General features: G+C 44.2%; 1 protein-coding gene across 1 annotated transcript in view; it reads left to right on the top strand.

The window, feature by feature from the left end:
* LOC124279147 (activating signal cointegrator 1 complex subunit 3-like) overlaps positions 1-16,257 on the top strand; it is a 294,552-nt gene that overhangs the window by 49,315 nt on the left and 228,980 nt on the right. The window contains 9 exon segments of the mRNA XM_046714949.1: positions 2,052-2,150; positions 3,201-3,369; positions 7,149-7,369; positions 7,619-7,704; positions 8,062-8,176; positions 8,178-8,229; positions 9,086-9,231; positions 11,317-11,437; positions 11,839-11,981. Of these exon segments, the coding sequence (XP_046570905.1) occupies positions 2,052-2,150; positions 3,201-3,369; positions 7,149-7,369; positions 7,619-7,704; positions 8,062-8,176; positions 8,178-8,229; positions 9,086-9,231; positions 11,317-11,437; positions 11,839-11,981 (1,152 nt within the window).

Genomic DNA, 16,257 nt, shown 5'->3' with positions numbered 1-16,257 from the left:
GGAGAGAGATACCATCAGATAATACAGCCATAGTGTTGCCTTGAGTCAGCTGAGTTTGAGAGGTGAGAGAGATACCATCAGATAATACAGCCATAGTGTTGCCTTGAGTCAGCTGAGTGAGTGAGAGATACCATCAGAGAGAGACAGCATCAGATAATACAGCCATAGTGTTGCCTTGAGTCAGCTGAGCGAGTGAGGTGAGAGAGATACCATCAGATAATACAGCCATAGTGTTGCCTTGAGTCAGCTGAGTGAGTGAGGTGAGAGAGATACCATCAGATAATACAGCCATAGTGTTGCCTTGAGTCAGCTGAGTGAGAGAGGTGAGAGAGATACCATCAGATAATACAGCCATAGTGTGGCCTTGAGTCAGTTGAGTGAGTGAGGTGAGAGAGACACCATCAGATAATACAGCCATAGTGTTGCCTTGAGTCAGTTGAGTGAGAGAGGTGAGAGAGATACCATCAGATAATAAAGCCATAGTGTTACCTTGAGTCAGTTGAGTGAGTGAGGTGAGAGAGACAGCATCAGATAATACAGCCATAGTGTGGCCTTGAGTCAGCTGAGTGAGAGAGATACCATCAGATAATACAGCCATAGTGTGGCTTTGAGTCAGCTGAGTGAGTGAGGTGAGAGAGATACCATCAGATAATACAGCCGTAGTGTGGCCTTGAGTCAGCTGAGTGAGTGAGGTGAGAGAGACACCATCAGATAATACAGCCATAGTGTGGCCTTGAGTCAGCTGAGTGAGTGAGGTGAGAGAGATACCATCAGATAATACAGCCATAGTGTGGCCTTGAGTCAGCTGAGTGAGTGAGGTGAGAGAGATACCATCAGATAATACAGCCATAGTGTTGCCTTGAGTCAGTTGAGTGAGTGAGGTGAGAGAGACAGCATCAGATAATACAGCCATAGTGTGGCCTTGAGTCAGCTGAGTGAGAGAGATACCATCAGATAATACAGCCATAGTGTGGCCTTGAGTCAGCTGAGTGAGTGAGGTGAGAGAGATACCATCAGATAATACAGCCGTAGTGTGGCCTTGAGTCAGCTGAGTGAGTGAGGTGAGAGAGACACCATCAGATAATACAGCCATAGTGTGGCCTTAGGTCAGCTGAGTGAGTGAGGTGAGAGAGACACCATCAGATAATACAGCCATAGTGTTGCCTTGAGTCAGCTGAGTGAGTGAGGTGAGAGAGATACCATCAGATAATACAGCCATAGTGTGGCCTTGAGTCAGCTGAGTGAGTGAGGTGAGAGAGATACCATCAGATAATACAGCCATAGTGTGGCCTTGAGTCAGCTGAGTGAGTGAGGTGAGAGAGATACCATCAGATAATACAGCCATAGTGTGGCCTAGAGTCAGCTGAGTGAGAGAGGTGAGAGAGATACCATCAGATAATACAGCCATAGTGTGGCCTTGAGTCAGCTGAGTGAGTGAGGTGAGAGAGACAGCATCAGATAATACAACCATAGTGTGGCCTTGAGTCAGCTGAGTGAGTGAGGTGAGAGAGACACCATCAGATAATACAGCCATAGTGTGGCCTTGAGTCAGCTGAGTGAGTGAGGTGAGAGAGACAGCATCAGATAATACAGCCATAGTGTGGCCTTGAGTCAGATGAGTGAGAGACAGGATCTGTCTCTGTGATGCATATGATTGGCCTTTCAACACTGTCCTTGTCAGTCTTTTAATTTATTTTTAGCTGATCAGCTCAAGTCAGATTTATTAATTTTATCATTACAGCATATATCTTGAGAACCATATATAATTTGTGGTATATTTAAACCCTGTGTAGAAGTAGTTCTCATGATAATTGCTGTGTAGGTCCAGTAATTTTGCTGTGGCAAGATAGAACATGGTCAACAAGAACTTTGGCTGGTTGAGTCGACCATTTATAGACCGCTATCAGGATGCCAGGACAGAAAGTCATAGGTGCCCATATTCTTCATTCACCTTGGAATTGAAGCTTCCACGAATCCCTAGTGTCTGTAAAATTGACAGTTATTGCCATGACTACAGGCGTCATAGTGATGATGTGTTGAATTGACAACAGGTTCATGGCAGCGTAACGGAGCCATTCTGGGTGTGGGTGGAGGACCCTGACAATAACCACATCTACCATTCTGACTACTTCCTGCTCCACAAGAAACATGTAGGTGGCGCTACTGTGTTGCATTGTGGGATCAACAGTCACCCTGAAAAGAATATATGCCTTTGTAATAACACAAGAATTAATCTGTATTATAGGGGAAAGATGTATAAAACTGTATTATAGGGGAAAGATGTATAAAACTGTATTATAGGGGAAAGATGTATAAAACTGTATGATAGGGGAAAGATGTATAAAACTGTATTATAGGGGAAAGATGTATAAAACTGTATTGTAGGGGAAAGATGTATAAAACTGTATTATAGGGGAAAGATGTATAAAACTGTATTGTAGGGGAAAGATGTATAAAACTGTATTATAGGGGAAAGATGTATAAAACTGTATTGTAGGGGAAAGATGTATAAAACTGTATTATAGGGGAAAGATGTATAAAACTGTATTGTAGGGGAAAGATGTATAAAACTGTATTGTAGGGGAAAGATGTATAAAACTGTATTGTAGGGGAAAGATGTATAAAACTGTATTGTAGGGGAAAGATGTATAAAACTGTATTATAGGGGAAAGATGTATAAAACTGTATTGTAGGGGAAAGATGTATAAAACTGTATTATAGGGGAAAGATGTATAAAACTGTATTATAGGGGAAAGATGTATAAAACTGTATTGTAGGGGAAAGATGTATAAAACTGTATTGTAGGGGAAAGATGTATAAAACTGTATTGTAGGGGAAAGATGTATAAAACTGTATTGTAGGGGAAAGATGTATAAAACTGTATTGTAGGGGAAAGATGTATAAAACTGTATTGTAGGGGAAAGATGTATAAAACTGTATTGTAGGTTCAATATAAGTCAAGAGTTTAGACAGGGATGGGATCTGCAGTTAATGTGTGAAGTAAAATTAAAAACTCTGTTTTTTATGAAGTAAAATTGATAAAAGTATAGTGTCTAGTTTCTTATTTGCACAAAGTAAGAGCTTAAGTTTTTATCTGAAAATGTCTTTTGTATATGGAACTTTGAAGCCTCTGTGTGTTACATATGCCAATATGATCATGAGACTATGATGTAATATATACAATGTGGATATACCTCTAGGTTGTGAAGGATGAACCCCAGAGCTTGGTGTTCACCATACCGATCTTCGAGCCGCTGCCAACCCAGTACTACATAAGGGCAGTGTCAGACCGGTGGCTCGGGTCAGAGGCTGTCTTTCCCATCTCCTTCCAACACCTCATCCTGCCGGAGAGACATCCTCCTCACACAGGTAACACACATCACTGATAGTACGCCCCACAAACAGGTAGCAGTCGACACTAATAGTACGCCCAACAAACAGGTAGCAGTCAACACTAATAGTACTCCCCACAAACAGGTAGCAGTCCACACTAATAGGACTCCCCACAAACAGGTAGCAGTCGACACTAATAGTACTCCACACAAACAGGTAGCAGTTGACACTAATAGTACTCCCCACAAACAGGTAGCAGACGTCACTAATAGTACTCCCCACAAACAGGTAGCAGACGTCACTAACAGTACTCCCAACAAACAGGTAGCAGTTGACACTAATAGTACTCCACACAAACAGGTAGCAGACGTCACTAACAGTACTCCCAACAAACAGGTAGCAGTCGACACTAACAGTACTCCACACAAACAGGTAGCAGTTGACACTAATAGTACTCCACACAAACAGGTAGCAGACGTCACTAACAGTACTCCCAACAAACAGGTAGCAGACGTCACTAACAGTACTCCCCACAAACAGGTAGCAGTTGACACTAATAGTACTCCACACAAACAGGTAGCAGACATCACTAACAGTACTCCCAACAAACAGGTAGCAGTCGACACTAATAGTACTCCACACAAACAGGTAGCAGACGTCACTAATAGTACTCCCCACAAACAGGTAGCAGTCGACACTAATAGGACTCCCAACAAACAGGTAGCAGTCGACACTAATAGTACTCCCCACAAACAGGTAGCAGTCGACACTAATAGTACTCCCCACAAACAGGTAGCAGACGTCACTAACAGTACTCCCCACAAACAGGTAGCAGTTGACACTAATAGTACTCCCCACAAACAGGTAGCAGACGTCACTAATAGTACTCCCCACAAACAGGTAGCAGACGTCACTAATAGTACTCCACACAAACAGGTAGCAGACGTCACTAACAGTACTCCCAACAAACAGGTAGCAGTTGACACTAATAGTACTCCACACAAACAGGTAGCAGTCGACACTAATAGTACTCCCCACAAACAGGTAGCAGAGGTCACTAATAGTACTCCCCACAAACAGGTAGCAGTCGACACTAATAGGACTCCCCACAAACAGGTAGCAGTTGACACTAATAGTACTCCACACAAACAGGTAGCAGTCGACACTAATAGGACTCCCCACAAACAGGTAGCAGTCGACACTAATAGTACTCCACACAAACAGGTAGCAGACGTCACTAATAGTACACCACACAAACAGGTAGCAGTCGACACTAATAGTACTCCACACAAACAGGTAGCAGACGTCACTAATAGTACTCCCCACAAACAGGTAGCAGAGGTCACTAATAGTACTCCCCACAAACAGGTAGCAGACGTCACTAACAGTACTCCCAACAAACAGGTAGCAGTCGACACTAATAGTACTCCACACAAACAGGTAGCAGTCGACACTAATAGGACTCCCCACAAACAGGTAGCAGTTGACACTAATAGTACTCCACACAAACAGGTAGCAGACGTCACTAACAGTACTCCCCACAAACAGGTAGCAGTTGACACTAATAGTACTCCACACAAACAGGTAGCAGACGTCACTAACAGTACTCCACAGAAACAGGTAGCAGTTGACACTAATAGTACTCCACACAAACAGGTAGCAGACGTCACTAACAGTACTCCCAACAAACAGGTAGCAGTCGACACTAATAGTACTCCACACAAACAGGTAGCAGTCGACACTAATAGGACTCCCCACAAACAGGTAGCAGTTGACACTAATAGTACTCCACACAAACAGGTAGCAGACGTCACTAACAGTACTCCCCACAAACAGGTAGCAGTTGACACTAATAGTACTCCACACAAACAGGTAGCAGACGTCACTAATAGTACTCCCCACAAACAGGTAGCAGACGTCACTAACAGTACTCCCAACAAACAGGTAGCAGTTGACACTAATAGTACTCCACACAAACAGGTAGCAGACGTCCCTTACAGTACTCCCAACAAACAGGTAGCAGTCGACACTAATAGTACTCCACACAAACAGGTAGCAGACGTCACTAATAGTACTCCCCACAAACAGGTAGCAGACGTCACTAATAGTACTCCCCACAAACAGGTAGCAGTCGACACTAATAGTACTCCCAACAAACAGGTAGCAGTCGACACTAATAGGACTCCCCACAAACAGGTAGCAGTCGACACTAATAGGACTCCCCACAAACAGGTAGCAGTTGACACTAATAGTACTCCACACAAACAGGTAGCAGACGTCACTAACAGTACTCCCAACAAACAGGTAGCAGTCGACACTAATAGTACTCCCCACAAACAGGTAGCAGTCGACACTAATAGGACTCCCCACAAACAGGTAGCAGTTGACACTAATAGTACTCCACACAAACAGGTAGCAGACGTCACTAACAGTACTCCCCACAAACAGGTAGCAGTTGACACTAATAGTACTCCACACAAACAGGTAGCAGACGTCACTAATAGTACTCCCCACAAACAGGTAGCAGACGTCACTAACAGTACTCCCAACAAACAGGTAGCAGTTGACACTAATAGTACTCCACACAAACAGGTAGCAGACGTCCCTTACAGTACTCCCAACAAACAGGTAGCAGTCGACACTAATAGTACTCCACACAAACAGGTAGCAGACGTCACTAATAGTACTCCCCACAAACAGGTAGCAGTCGACACTAATAGGACTCCACACAAACAGGTAGCAGACGTCACTAATAGTACTCCCCACAAACAGGTAGCAGTCGACACTAATAGTACTCCCAACAAACAGGTAGCAGTCGACACTAATAGGACTCCCCACAAACAGGTAGCAGTCGACACTAATAGGACTCCCCACAAACAGGTAGCAGTTGACACTAATAGTACTCCACACAAACAGGTAGCAGTCGACACTAATAGTACTCCCCACAAACAGGTAGCAGTCCACACTAATAGTACTCCCCACAAACAGGTAGCAGACATCACTAATAGCACTCCTCACAAACAGATAGCAGTCGACACTAATAGTACTCCCACAAACAGGTAGCAGTCCACACTAATAGTACTCCCACAAACAGGTAGCAGTCCACACTATTAGTACTCCCCACAAACAGGTAGCAGTCCACACTATTAGTACTCCCCACAAACAGGTAGCAGTCCACACTAATAGTACTCCCACAAACAGGTAGCAGTCCACACTAATAGTACTCCCCACAAACAGGTAGCAGACATCACTAATAGTACTCCCCACAAACAGATAGCAGTCGACACTAATAGTACTCCCACAAACAGGTAGCAGTCCACACTAATAGTACTCCCACAAACAGGTAGCAGTCCACACTATTAGTACTCCCCACAAACAGGTAGCAGTCCACACTATTAGTACTCCCTACAAACAGGTAGCAGTCCACACTAATAGTACTCCCCACAAACAGGTAGCAGTCCACACTATTAGTACTCCCCACAAACAGGTAGCAGTCCACACTAATAGTACTCCCACAAACAGGTAGCAGACATCACTAATAGTACTCCCACAAACAGGTAGCAGTCCACACTAATAGTACTCCCACAAACAGGTAGCAGACGTCACTAATAGTACTCCCCACAAACATGTAGCATGCACGCACGCACGCATAGAGGATTCAGATGACGCTTGCAGTACTCCACATGTAGATGGCAGATGTAACCTATTGTACTGCACGCATACACAGGAAGCACACATCACTGATAGTATCACCTTCCCCGTAGCCAGTAGTAGGGGTGTCATTGTTTACCTTATTGTACTGTATTTGTTTCCAGAGCTGCTCGACCTGCAGCCCCTGCCAGTGACAGCCCTGAAGAACCCCCAGTATGAAGCCCTGTATCGCTTCACTCACTTCAACCCCATCCAGACCCAGATATTCCACACAGTGTACCACAATGACTGCAACGTGTTGCTTGGGGCACCCACTGGTTCCGGGAAGACAGTTGCTGCTGAGTTGGCAATATTCCGGATATTCAACCAGTACCCCAAACATAAGGTGGGTATTTGTGTCATGGAGATAATTCATATTCTGTCACAAGCTTATGATACTAAAAAGCCTCAGTGTGTTATGATAAAACAATACAGCTTATCTACATCTTGGTCAGGATGCTCTAGAAGTCACTGCTGTCACAGACAAATGGTCATGTGGAGACCTGGATACCACTGTGTAATGTTTCTGTGTGATTCAGCCAAGTCAGCTGTGATTATTTTCTCCAAATTGACTGTAAGATATGTATGTTGTCAGGCAGTGTATATTGCTCCTCTGAAGGCTCTGGTCCGAGAGAGGATGGATGATTGGAAGGTCAGGATAGAGCAGAAGCTGGGCAAGAAGTAAGTACAGAGATGTGTGCGTATCTCTCTCTCTGTCTCTGTCTCTCTCTCTCTCTCTCTCTCTCTCTCTCTCTCTCTCTCTGTCTCTGTCTCTGTCTCTCTCTCTCCCTCTTCATTCTGTCTGTCTGTGTTTGTATATTCATCTGTCAGTTTCTTTGTGTGTGTGTGTGTCTCTGTGTGTGTCACTTGGGGATGATGGCATATCTTTATTTATGTATCTACTGCTTCAGTGTGTGTTATAGAAGATATATTATCTCCTGAACTGTTATCATAACAATCTCAGTAAGTGAAGATTTTAAGACTCTACATGTGACAAATAGTCCTGTCCAGAGTGCATGTGTTATTTGGTTCCTCCAGAGTGGTGGAGTTGACCGGAGATGTAACACCAGACATGCGAGCTGTGGCCAATGCTGACCTGATAGTGACAACACCGGAGAAATGGGATGGAGTGAGTCGGTCGTGGCAGACTCGGGAGCTACGTCAAGTCTGTAGCCCTGCTGGTCATCGATGAAATCCACCTGCTTGGTGAGTCTTGTTTTTCATATCCACCTGCTTGGTGAGTCTTGTTTTTCATAAGTCCAAGATAGCAGCATGATAGTTCCCATAACTGGTATTGTCATCCACAGGCATGGTGTGTGAAGTCAACCAACAGTTGCTGGAATATTGCTGACAATGAAACATTCTTGAGCATAATTTTTAGTTGAATATCCTAATGTTGTAGGAGCCACTGTTGTGCTATATATATACAATATTTCTTATATATATACCATTTGACTAGGGGTGGGCGATAATACCGGTTAACCGGTATATTTCAATTCGAACTTCACAATACAATATATTGCAGTACACTTTTCGCAAACCGGTTCACCCGATACAGTCGGTAATTTTCGTGACGTAATCAAAACTACTAACAACATTTGTATTTCCTTCATAATTATACATTAATAGTTTCAGAATGTTTATTGGTCATATAATTGCATTTGCATGACTTTTAAACCATATAAATAAATAAAAATAGATTGGTACCGGCACTCGTTGTAAGGATAAACAAAACAAAATGGCAGGCGCCGCTGCAGACGTTTTTTTCTCTAGTTCCAAACTTTAGAGCGAAGTCTTCAATTTGGAAACATTTTTAATTGATCTCTTGGACAATCACATCTGACTCCTGACAGTGGCCAGTGGCATTGTTTCAAAAGAAAGGAAACAGTAATTTCATTACCTTAACCCATGTGTTACACGTTCACAATATATTGCAATTCATATTGCAATTCGCCAACACATATTACAATATATCGCAATACGAACATTTTGGCAATACCCAACCCTACATTTGACATGGTGCATTTCAGTGTTGTCATACCTCTGAAACATTTGACTGCAGGTGATGATCGAGGTCCTGTTCTGGAGGTCATTGTCTCTCGGACAAACTTCATCTCCAGCACCACCATGACCAAGGTTCGAGTTGTTGGCCTCTCCACAGCTCTGGCCAATGCACGAGACCTTGCAGACTGGTTGGCCATTAAACAGGTAGAATATCAACAGTGCTGTTCAAATAATGGGTCACTCTGAAGATATCGTCATCCACATAAATATCGAGCAATATTATTTATGGCTCATTGCTCATAGGCACCATCATGGGTCAGGTGGCAAGGCTTGGGGATGATGGCTTGGGGATGATGGCTTGGGGATGATGGCTAGGGGATGATGGCTTGGGGATGATGGGATGATGGCTTGGGGATGATGGCTTGGGGATGATGTCTAGGGGATGATGGCTTGGGGGATGATGGCTAGGGGATGATGGCTTGGGGATGATGGCTAGGGATGATGGCTTGGGGATGATGGCTTGGGGATGATGGCTAGGGATGATGGCTTGGGGATGATGGGATGATGGCTTGGGGATGATGGCTAGGGGATGATGGCTTGGGGATGATGGCTTGGGGATGATGGCTTAGGGATGATGGCTTGGGGCTAATGGCTAGGGATGATGGCTTGGGGATGATGGCTTCAGGGATGATGGCTAGGGGATGATGGCTTAGGGATGATGGGATGATGGCTTGGGATGATGGCTTAGGGATGATGGTTTGGGGATGATGGCTAGGGATGATGGCTTGGGGATGATGGCTAGGGATGATGGCTTGGGGATGATGGCTTGGGGATGGTGGCTTAGGGATGATGGGATGATGGCTTGGGGATGATGGCTAGGGATGATGTCTAGGGATGATGGCTTGGGGATGATGGCTTGGGGATGATGGCTAGGGATGATGGCTTGATGGGATGATGTCTAGGGATGATGGCTTGGGGATGATGGCTTGGGGATGATGTCTAGGGATGATGGCTTGGGATGATGTACAGGGATGATGGGATGATGGCTTTGGGATGATGGGTTGATGGCTTGGGGATGATGGCTTGGGGATGATGTCTAGGGATGATGGCTAGGGATGATGGCTTGGGGATGATGGCTAGGGATGATGGCTTGGGGATGATGGGATGATGTCTAGGGATGATGGCTTGGGGATGATGCTAGGGATGATGGCTTGGGGATGATGGCTAGGGATGATGGCTTGGGATGATGTCTAGGGATGATGGCTGGGGATGATGGCTTGGGGATGATGGCTAGGGATGATGGCTTAGGGATGATGGGATGATGTCTAGGGATGATGGCTTGGGGATGATGGCTAGGGATGATGGCTTGGGGATGATGGGATGATGTCTAGGGATGATGTCTAGGGGATGATGGCTTGGGGATGATGGCTTGGGGATGATGGCTAGGGATGATGGCTTGGGGATGATGGGATGATGTCCTAGGGATGATGGCTTGGGGATGATGTCTAGGGATGATGGCTTAGGGATGATGTCTAGGGGATGGGATGATGGCTTGGGGATGATGGGATGATGGCTTAGGGATGATGTCAGGGATGATGGCTTAGGGATGATGGCTTGGGGATGATGGCTAGGGATGATGGCTTAGGGATGATGGGATGATGTCTAGGGATGATGTCTAGGGATGATGGCTTGGGGATGATGGCTAGGGATGATGGCTAGGGGATGATGGCTAGGGGATGATGGCTTGGGGATGATGTCTAGGGGATGATGGCTTGGGGATGATGCTTGATGATGGCATGATGTCTAGGGGATGATGGCTTAGGGATGATGGCTAGGGGATGATGGCTTGGGGATGATGGCTAGGGATGATGGCTTGGGATGATGTCTAGGGATGATGGCTTGGGGATGATGGCTTGGGGATGATGGCTAGGGATGATGGCTTGGGGATGATGGGATGATGTCTAGGGGATGATGGCTTGGGGATGATGGCTAGGGATGATGGCTTGGGGATGATGGCTAGGGGATGATGGCTTGGGGATGATGGCTAGGGGATGATGGCTTGGGGATGATGGCTAGGGGATGATGGCTTGAGAATGATGGCTTGGGGATGATGGCTTGTCTTTATGTGGACTGGTGCTCACAATATCAATCACTTAATCTTCTGTTCCAGACATGTATGTTTACAGGCCTCCTCTCACTCGGGAAAATATATCACTGTTGCTTTTAGTTTACATTTCCATCTTGTTATTCTGGCCTTTATTACAGAAAACTTTAAATGATATGTTTCAGATGGGTCTGTTCAACTTCCGTCCATCTGTCCGTCCTGTTCCACTTGAGGTTCACATCAATGGTTTCCCAGGACAACACTACTGTCCCCGCATGGCGACCATGAACAAACCCACATTCCAGGGTGAGGGGACTTGTTGTCTTTGTGTTGGGCTGGTCATGGATGATGATGATGATGATAGTGGTGGTGATGATAATGATGATGATGATGATGATGATAATAGTGGTGGTGTTGGTGGTGGTGGTGATGATGGTGGTGGTGATGATGATGATGATGATGATGATGATGATGACGATGATGATGATGGTAGTGGTGGTGATGATGATAGTGGTGGTGGTGGTGATGATGATGATGGTGGTGGTAGCGGTGGTGTTGATGATGATGATGATGATGATGATGATAGTGGTGGTGGTGATGATGACGATGACAACGACGATGATGGTGGTGGTGGTGGCGATGATTATGATGATGATTATGATGATGATGTAATAGATGCTGACAAATTCATTGTTTTTTCCTTCAAGCTGTGAAGACCCACTCCCCTGAGAAGCCAGTGTTGGTGTTTGTGTCGTCCCGTCGCCAGACACGCCTCACTGCCCTTGATCTCATTGCCTTCCTTGCTGCCGAGGACAACCCTAAGCAGTGGCTGCACATGGCTGAGATGGAGGTAGGACCTGGTCATGTTTATAGAGAATCATGTCATGTGGGTGATGTTCAGTCCTAGATTGTCGTTTCTTTGTCATACACATGCTCATGTTGTCAAGGTCTGAGAACATCACTCACTCTCTCACTCACTCACCCATCCACCCACAAGCCCACCCACCCACTCACTGTGATTTGTATGGATTCCATACACAGACTTCAGTTAGTGGGCTTTATGGGAGTCTGACAGTGTTTTCTTGTGTTTTGAAAGTGTATTTTAAGGGTGTGTGAAAAAGGGTTTTGTGGATGTGTAAAAGTAGGTTTTATGGTAGTCTTGTCAGTGGGTTTTATGGTAGTCTTGTCAGTGGGTTTTATGGAAGTTTCAGTGTGGTTTACATCGGCATCTGGCAGTGGGGTTTTTATGGGTGTTTGACAGTGTGGCTTTTTTGCAGTCTGACAGTTGGTCTATGGCTGTGAAAGTGGTTTTTAAGGATGTTTGACAGTAGTGTTTTATAGGTTTATTTCTGTTTGCCAGTTTAATGGGTGTCTAACAACGTCTTTACTGGATGTCTGACAGTAGGTTTAATGTGTGTCTCACAATGGGTTTAGTGGGTGTCTGACAGTAGGTTTACTTGGTGCCTGACAGTGGGTTTACTGGGTGTCTGACAATGGGTTTAATGTGTGTCTGACAGTGGGTTAACTGCGTGTCTGACAGTGGCTTTACTGGGTGTCTGACAATGGGTTTACTGGGTGTCTGACAATGGGTTTACTGGGTGTCTGACACTGGGTTTACTGGGTGTCTGACAGTAGGTTTAATGGGTGTCTGATAATGGGTTTAGTGGGTGTCTGACAATGGGTTTACTTGGTGTCTGACAATGGGTTGAATGTGTGTCTGACAGTGGGTTTACTGGGTGTCTGACAGTGGGTTTACTGGGTGTCTGACAGTGGGTTTACTGGGTGTCTGACAGTGGGTTTACTGGGTGTCTGACAGTGGGTGTAATGGGTTTCTGAAAATGGGTTTACTGGGTGTGTGACAGTAGGTTTAATGCATGTCTGACTGTGGGTTTATTCTGTGTCTGAGAAAAGGTTTACTGGGTGTCTGACAGTGGGTATACTGGGTGTCTGACAGTAGGTTTAATGTGTGTCTGACAAAAGTTGTAATGGGTGTCTGACAATGGGTTTACTGGGTGTCTCACAATTGATTTACTTGGTGTCTGACAATGGGTGTACTGGGTGTCTGACAGTAGGTTTAAAGTTTCTGACAGTAGGTTTACTGGGTGTCTCACAATGGGTTTAATGGGTGTCTGATAATGGGTTTACTGGGTGTCTGACAATGGGTGTACTGGGTGTCTGACAGTAGGTTTAATGTTTCTGACAGTAGGTTTACTGGGTGTCTGACAGTAGGTTTAATGTGTCTGACGGTAGGTTTAATGTGTGTCTGACAGTAGGTTTACTGGGTGTCTGACAATGGGTTTACTGGGTGTCTGACAGTAGGTTTACTGGGTGTCTGACAATAATTTTAATGTGTGTCTGACAATGGGATTTTTGGAGTGTGAACGTTGGTTTACAGATGTCTTACAGGTTTTTTATATTAGTTTGTGAAAGTGGCTTGTTAGTCTCTGCCATGCTACTCAACTACACCATTTCACAGTCCAAGTTGTCAAGTCAGTTTCATGCAGTGGGAGCTGTCTGCTGTGTTCAGTCAGTAGTAGAAGCCAGTGTCAGAAACTACTGGCAAACAAGGATAAGTTGAGCACCGACCTGACAATTGACCTGTATTAACATGTATGAGTGCCGCCCAGTGGCGCTTGCATTGTTAATGAAGGGGCCCCAGGTTGTCTGCGATCAAGTGTAGTACGACTTGCTACACCGACGTGAGAGTCTTATGAGCAAGGCGTGTGCAGCTACGTGCAGAATCAATTTCATTGTCATGCAGTGAACGTGCACTAGCCTACGTCTGCTCTACCTTTCACAAACCAAATAGGTTTGCTCATTGCTGTGCACCGCCTACTTCTCGTAAACACGTTCTCTGCGCTGGTCCAACTTATCTTGTTTGCCAGTATTTCAACCAACAATTACCAGCGATTAAACTGAAACAAATTGATATGCAAGTGACATTTTTATCCAACATGTTGCCGCATGGGATTCGAATAGTCACAAACTGAATGAATACTGAAGTCTTGTTTAACCCTAAACTCCTATTCATGATTGTGTCCTTGTGTTAACTTTGTCTCTAACCACAAGGGTGAAACTTTACAGCAGTACATACAGCTGATTTGTATTTAAGCCGACTGTAAATCTCCAAAAAGATATGATGTTGGCATCTTAGATTAGATGTCTTAATGTGGTATGGCAAATTAACTGTAGTAATTATTTGAGAGAATCAGCAGGCACTTATCGTTATGTACATATATAAAATACAGGGGGAAATCTACTGTATAACACTACACATGCAGACAGAGCATGAAGATAGTGGTGGTGTGTGGTCCTGTGCATAGAGCTCAGGTCACAAATCAGTTGAAGTTAAGCAACGTTGGATGTGGAGAGTCCTTGGATGGGTGACATGTTTGGCAGCTTGACTCCAGAGAGTTACTAGGACTTCAGTCCTGCCTCACAACAAAGCACATGTGATACATGTGGTCTCAACTTAGGCAAGTGAGTTTGTTCAAACTTGCCCCTGTTCACCCAGCAGAAAATGGGTACCCCGGTGGGATAAGTCATGTGACTATTTAAAACCTTCTAGTGCCTCACAGGCAGCTTGTGTTATTTGGGGTAATAATAATCAGATTGTAGCGCTTTGAGCGTGCCCCTCCGTGGTGTGGAATTCAGGTCATTACAAATGTTCTCATTATTATCCCGCACAGTGCGATTAGCGCGAAGCGGGGGATATAGTATTAGGTGTGCGTACGTACAAATTGGAATATCTTAAGAACTAGATTAATTATTTTCATACTTGGTACCTAGGTTCATCACAGTATGCGAAATTTCTCAGTGAAGTTTGGTGACCTTCATTTCAAGGTCACAAGGGGGATTTTAACATTTTACCCTTGTCAGTGAGATATTTCAAGAACTGTTCACTGGATTTTCTTCATATTTGACACCAAGCTCCATCAAGGGAAGTTGCAGGGCCCAGTTGATTGTGGTGACCTTCACATAATTTTCAATGTCACAGCAACACTTTGAAGATTTCAGGTTGTTAACCTGCATGTTAAGCTTGTCAGTGAGATACCTCAAGAACCATTCACTGGATTTTCATCATATTTGACACCAGGTTTCATCTTGGGAATACGCAGGGCCCAGGGTTTTTTGTGACCTTGGCGTAATTTTCACTTTGAAGATTTCAGCATGTTAATATTGTCAGCGAGATAGTTCAAGAACGGTTTACTGGATTTTCTTCATAGACTTTCAAGACTTCTCTTGAATGTTTTTTTATAAGCAATTTCTTTATTACTACTTTTTGCATATTTCATACACCATGACATTCATGTCAAGGTCGAAGTGAGTCTTGAAAATATTTGTGTGTTTGAACAGCTACAGAACAAGATATCAAGAGAGGTGGACTGGTCATGTTTTTGTTCACATTAAACTTCATCTTAAACTACAACCTTCACTTTCATTACTTTTTAAGTTTGATTTGATAATTTGTGGAGGGGGATTATGTCACCAAAGTCACAACTGCCTGTTATCATTATTATAATCTTTTACAACAAAACAGAGAATAACAAATTGAATTGGCATATTCATTTACACCATGCAATGTGTGTTGGATTACAATCATATCTTTGTAAACACGTTGAATCCAAGCCATAACATTCTAACATATTCTGCTTGGACATATTTTCAGTGAATGATGACAGTATGGCACCTTGTTTGAGCAAAACCATAAGCACTACCACATTGCATCTAACATGATTGGATGGTCAAACTTGCTGACTTGGTTGACACATGTCATTGTAACCTAAACTTGCTGACTTGGTTGACGCATGTCATTGTAACCTAAACTTGCTGACTTGGTTGACACATGTTATTGTAACCTAAACTTGCTGACTTGGTTGACACATGTCATTGTAACCTAAATGCATAGATCAATGCTCATAATGTTAATCACTGGATTATCTGGTTCAAACTGCACATGGTGTTAAACGCCAAACAAAACTCACTGAAGTGATAAGTCCACTCATAAATGTTAGCTTCTGTACCCGTAAAACAGAATCACAACGTACACAGGTCAGGAGGCATACTAGATTCATAGCTTACACAGGTCAGGAGGCATACTAGATTCATAGCTTACACAGGTCAAG

The sequence above is a fragment of the Haliotis rubra genome, unplaced genomic scaffold (genome assembly GCF_003918875.1).
Source record: "Haliotis rubra isolate DU_JTF1 unplaced genomic scaffold, ASM391887v1 Scf247, whole genome shotgun sequence".
NCBI lineage: Eukaryota > Metazoa > Mollusca > Gastropoda > Lepetellida > Haliotidae > Haliotis > Haliotis rubra.
Note: the sequence above shows the minus strand (reverse complement) of the source record. Positions and strands in the feature narration are given on the sequence as shown.